This window comes from Volvox carteri, assembly GCF_000143455.1.
Source record: "Volvox carteri f. nagariensis unplaced genomic scaffold VOLCAscaffold_27, whole genome shotgun sequence".
NCBI lineage: Eukaryota > Viridiplantae > Chlorophyta > Chlorophyceae > Chlamydomonadales > Volvocaceae > Volvox > Volvox carteri.
Window position 1 is genome coordinate 891,319 of NW_003307570.1, and position 4,810 is coordinate 896,128.

General features: G+C 60.7%; 1 protein-coding gene across 1 annotated transcript in view; it reads left to right on the forward strand.

Annotated features, from left to right (window-relative positions):
• Positions 1–4,810, forward strand: part of VOLCADRAFT_92689 (uncharacterized protein) — a gene marked incomplete at both ends in the record, with an annotated part of 21,755 nt that overhangs the window by 11,894 nt on the left and 5,051 nt on the right. Inside the window, 7 exons of the mRNA XM_002951987.1 lie at positions 385–723; positions 1,220–1,355; positions 1,797–1,969; positions 2,275–2,541; positions 2,850–3,234; positions 4,022–4,271; positions 4,451–4,620. Of these exons, the coding sequence (XP_002952033.1) occupies positions 385–723; positions 1,220–1,355; positions 1,797–1,969; positions 2,275–2,541; positions 2,850–3,234; positions 4,022–4,271; positions 4,451–4,620 (1,720 nt within the window). The remainder of the gene's footprint in view (positions 1–384; positions 724–1,219; positions 1,356–1,796; positions 1,970–2,274; positions 2,542–2,849; positions 3,235–4,021; positions 4,272–4,450; positions 4,621–4,810) is intronic.

Here is a 4,810-nt window from a genome sequence, read left to right on the forward strand (position 1 = left end):
AGGTGGAGGTGGCGGAGGAGGTGCTGCTGCCCGCAAGGCGCTGACGCTTCAGGAGCGCGAGGGTGAGAGGAGGGGTGGGCTGGGGGGCTGGGTGGGAGGGCATGCCGACCAATAGCGCCATTGCTTCAGAATTTTGCATTCTGGTGTACCACCCCCACGTGTGGCAATCCAGCCTACATGTCTATCCAACTACCCAACTGTCCAACTAACTGCTACAGCTATACTTGCACACGTTCATTCCCCCCCCTCTCCCCCGCTCGCCCCTTTTCTCTAACACCTTCCACTCCCTTCCCCCCATGCCTGCGCTCTCTCACTCTCTCTCTCTCTGTGCTGTGCTGTGCTGTGCTGTGCTGTGCTGTGCTGTGCTGTGCTGTCCCCCCAGAGATGCTCCGAAGGCGATTCATGAAGACGGTCCGGGTTGGCAACGGCCGCAGCAAACGAAGCGGCCAGGCCGGCCAGGCTGCTGGCAACGACGGCGGCGGCGGCCGCGGTGGCTTGCGGCTCAATGCCGCTCAGGAAGCCCTCTTGCTGTCGTTGTTTGAGCGGCACAACGCCTCGAAGCACAACGCTGATCTCATTTTGGAGGGCATGAAGCGGGGGGCAGGCGAGAAGGAGGCGGCGGGTGAGGCGGCGGGTGCCGGCGGTGTGGAGATGAGCCTGGGTCAGCTGATGCGGCAGCTGAAGAAGATGGGGCTGAGGTTCAAACAGCTAACGGAGAACCAGGTGCGGGTGCGGGTATGGGTATGGGTACGAGGGGTGTGGGGTATGTATGTCAGTATGTATGTGTCATTGGGAGGGGGATGAGGGTGGAAGGGGTTGGGGAACGTTTGTGTGTATATAGTATGTATGTATGTATGTATGTAGGCAGGTAGGTAGGTATGCATGTATGTATATATGTGGGTATCTAGGTATTTAGGTATGCGTGTGTTTCGGGGGTAGGGTTGGAGGAGTAAGGAGTCGGATAATCAAATTCCTGGTACCTCCGCCACCACCATCATATGCTGCAAATCCGCCTTTCCCCCCCTTTCCCAGCGGCCCATGGACAAACTGCCACCCCCTCCCCCTCCCCCTCTAACACACCAGGTCGTTCCCCAAATCCCAACCAAACCCACCACCCCACTTCCTCCCCCGTCTACCGCCACATACCACCCCTCCGCGGCGTACCCCCCTTCTCGGCCCCCCCCCCGCACAAACATACATACATACACCCTCCGGTCAGATCTCCCGCCTGAGCTCCCTCCACTCGCGGTATCGTACCGACCCGGACTGCCATCTGATGATCGCCGCACAACTACCTGGCGGTTGGACGAGCAAGGATATCAAGAGGTTGCTGGTCAAACATGGAATGGAACAGGGTGGGTCAGGAGGGGGGGTGGAGGGGGGTTGTTTTTCCTGAATCTGGCCTCGAATCTGGATCTGAAAGATCTGAATCTGAACCTCGACCTGATGTGGATCTAAACCTGGTCCTCCGGCCAGAGTTCCCCATCTAAAGCCCGTCCCACGCCTTCATTAACCCAACCTTCTCAAACCACTGCTACTGCTGCTGCTGCTACTGCCACTCCCCATTTCCCAGACATTGACCCTCACCTGCGGGGTGTGTGGTCCTTATGTTAAAACACACACAGCCACGACACGGGGCACCCCTACCCCACCCCAAATGCACCGCACATCACTTGACTTATGCATGCTTTGCATGTTGTCATCATCATCACCATCATCATCATCATCATCATCATTACCATCATTACCATCACAACTCCCCCCCTGGATTGTGCCGTACGCACCTGATGCCCCAGTTCGCCGCCGGGGCACCCGTCGCGAAGAGGTCTCAGGCTCAGAGGCAGGCAGTGACAGTGACAGCGGTGGCGGTGAGGACGGCGAAGACGACCCCGACGTAGCTGCTCTGGACGAGGAGGAGCTGGGGGTGCTGTGGGAGGAACACGGAGGCTCTCCGGATGCGGCGGCGAAGGTGTGTATGTATGTATGTGTGTCGGATGCAAGGGGGCAGAGTTGTGTGTATGTATGTGTGTGAACTACGTATGTATGTATGTATGTGTGTGTGTCTCTCTATGGGATATGGAGGGGAGGGGGCCCGGGTGAATCCTCGCCACTCCCACCCAGTCTCCCCCTTTTCTTCCTTCCCCCCTACACACACAACTTCTGCGTCAGTAGGGCCCTATGACCCACGCCATTAATCCGTGTCAAAAAACACACCTTCCCGTACTCCCGCCCCTCAGTTTCCCCCTTCCCCCCACCCGCCATCACCCGCTTCAGATTGCCGCGGCTCTGATCAGTCCTGTTCCTGCCGCGGCGGTGACGAAGAAGCTCCGACAAATGGGGCTTATGAAGCGCGACAAGCAGAAGCGGCGGAAAGGGGCAGGGAGGGAGGGTGGGGAAGAGAAGAGGAGGGGGAGCAGGAGGGGAGGTGGAGGGGAGGTGGATGTGGCGGCTTTGCGGAGGCTATACGAGGAACATAAGGCCCGACCCGACCACCTGAATGTGATTGCGGCGTTTCTGCCCGGAGGCAAGACCGTCAAGCAGGTGTGTATGTATGTATGCATGTACGTACGTACGTATGTGCCTTCCCCACCTGTTGAGGGCCGGGGATGGGAGGGCGTTGCGAGTAAGAATGTGCATCTTTGTATTTTGTATTTTAATATTTTTTTGTGTGCTTTGTGTTGGCGCCGGGTAACGTCCTGCACTGTACTACCGTCGGCTTGCTTCAAAACATGACGCAGAGAAAAACAATCAATCGATGAATTAGACAGACACAACCCCCGCCCGCCCCCACTCACCCACGAACCCCCCGGCCCCCCCCCCAAACACACACGCACATCCCTCCCCCTCAGGTCCAGCGGCTGCTCCGGGCTCACGGCCTGCTGGACGACGAGTCGATTCGTCGCAAGCGGGCCCGCGACGCCGCCGAGCGCACCCGCCTGGTGGCCCTTTACCAACAGACCCGTGGGTCGGCGGGGGATCAGCTAGAAGCCATGGCGCGCCTCATGCCCGATCTGGCGGGGGGGCCCCGGCAGGTGGCCAAGTTGCTGCGGAAGCACGGGCTGACGGCGGCCCCGGAGGGGGCGGGGCGGGGGAGGGGGAGGGGAAAGGGGGGAAGTGGCGGCGGGGAGGAAGAGGAGCTGCATCAGCAGGGTGAAGATGAAGAGGGGGAGAGGAGAGGAAAGGGCCCGAGGGCGGCTGGTGGCGGCAGCGGCGGCGCAGAGGAGCATTCTGGCGGTAAGAGCGTGTGTGCGTGTGCGTGAGTGGGGAGAGGGAGTGCTGAGGGTACGACGAAGCGCAGGGATTGACAAAATCAAAATACCGAAGTCGGGGTGCTGGGGGGTCCTTTTGTACGCCGTCACACCTGTTGTTGTTGTTGTTGGGGGGGGGGGGGGGGCCGGGAAGTCACCGACCACATCCCGAGCTCTACCGGCGGGTGAAGTCGCAGTCCAGGAGTGATGTAAGGGGTGGGGGGTGGGGGGGGCGGGAAGTCACCGACCACATCCCGAGCTCTACCGGCGGGTGGAGTCGCAGGGGTCCAGGGGTGATGTAAGGGGTGGGGGGGGGGGGGGCCGGGAAGTCACCGACCACATCCCGAGCTCTACCGGCGGGTGAAGTCGCAGTCCAGGAGTGATGTAAGGGGTGGGGGGTGGGGGGGCCGGGAAGTCACCGACCACATCCCGAGCTCTACCGGCGGGTGAAGTCGCAGTCCAGGAGTGATGTAAGGGGTGGGGGGGGGGCGGGAAGTCACCGACCACATCCCGAGCTCTACCGGCGGGTGGAGTCGCAGGGGTCCAGGGGTGATGTAAGGGGTGGGGGGGGGAGATAGCTGTGCATTTCCTCAACAACAACAAGGGTGGGTGTGTCGATGTACGTGGGGGAACAGTGACAGATGACATTGCATGCGTGTGTGTGTGTGTGCGTGCGTGTATGTATGTGTATGTGTAGTAATCAAAACCCTAAAATCCCGCCTTCCACCCCACTTGTTCGCAAATGCAACTCCCCTTCCGGCGACCTCCTCCAGGAGGGGCTAGATCCACCAAAGTACGGGAGCCGGATCCAGATCGGATCCTGCAGGCACTGGCCGGGATCCAGGATGCGTACGACGCTGACGGTCGCTGGATGAGCCCACATGCCGCTGCGGCCTGGGTGACTAAGCAGCTCACCGCCGCCGAGTCGTTGTGGCAGTTGGCGGGTGGCGCCACGTCGGACTACTGTCTGGTGCTGACGTGTGACGAGGATGAGGACTTCTTCATGACGGAATACGCGCATGAGTAAGTATGTATGTATGTATGTTACATGTGTATATGTGTGTGAAGGGGGTTGAGGGGGATTGCGGGGAGCTGGCCGGTAAGGGGTGAGCGAAAGAGGTGCATTGGTCCCGGAGCCGGGTGGCGTGGATTCAGTCACTACCTTCACTACCTAGCCGGTGTCTCTCCATCCACCCACCCAGCCGGCCCTCATCTAGTCCCCACTTCCTGCACCCCCAATACACACACACACACACACACACGATTCCCCACATCCCACATCTCCCATATCCCAACCCAGCCCTCAATCACCTAAACAACAACCCATCCCCCCCACACCTCAAACCCCTCTCCCCTCTCCCCTCTTCCCCCGGTAAGCCTCCTGGACGCGTGTGGCATCCGCAACTCCGCCGAGGACTACTACAAGATTCCCTCCGCCAGCTCCCCGGCTTGGCGGCAGAGGCTGCGGGGGGCACTGGGGGAGGCGCTAGCGCAGCTGGGCGGGGAGCGGGCGCGGGAGCTGGCGGCGCAGTTGCGGCAGCGGCGGGCGGAGGAGGAGGAGG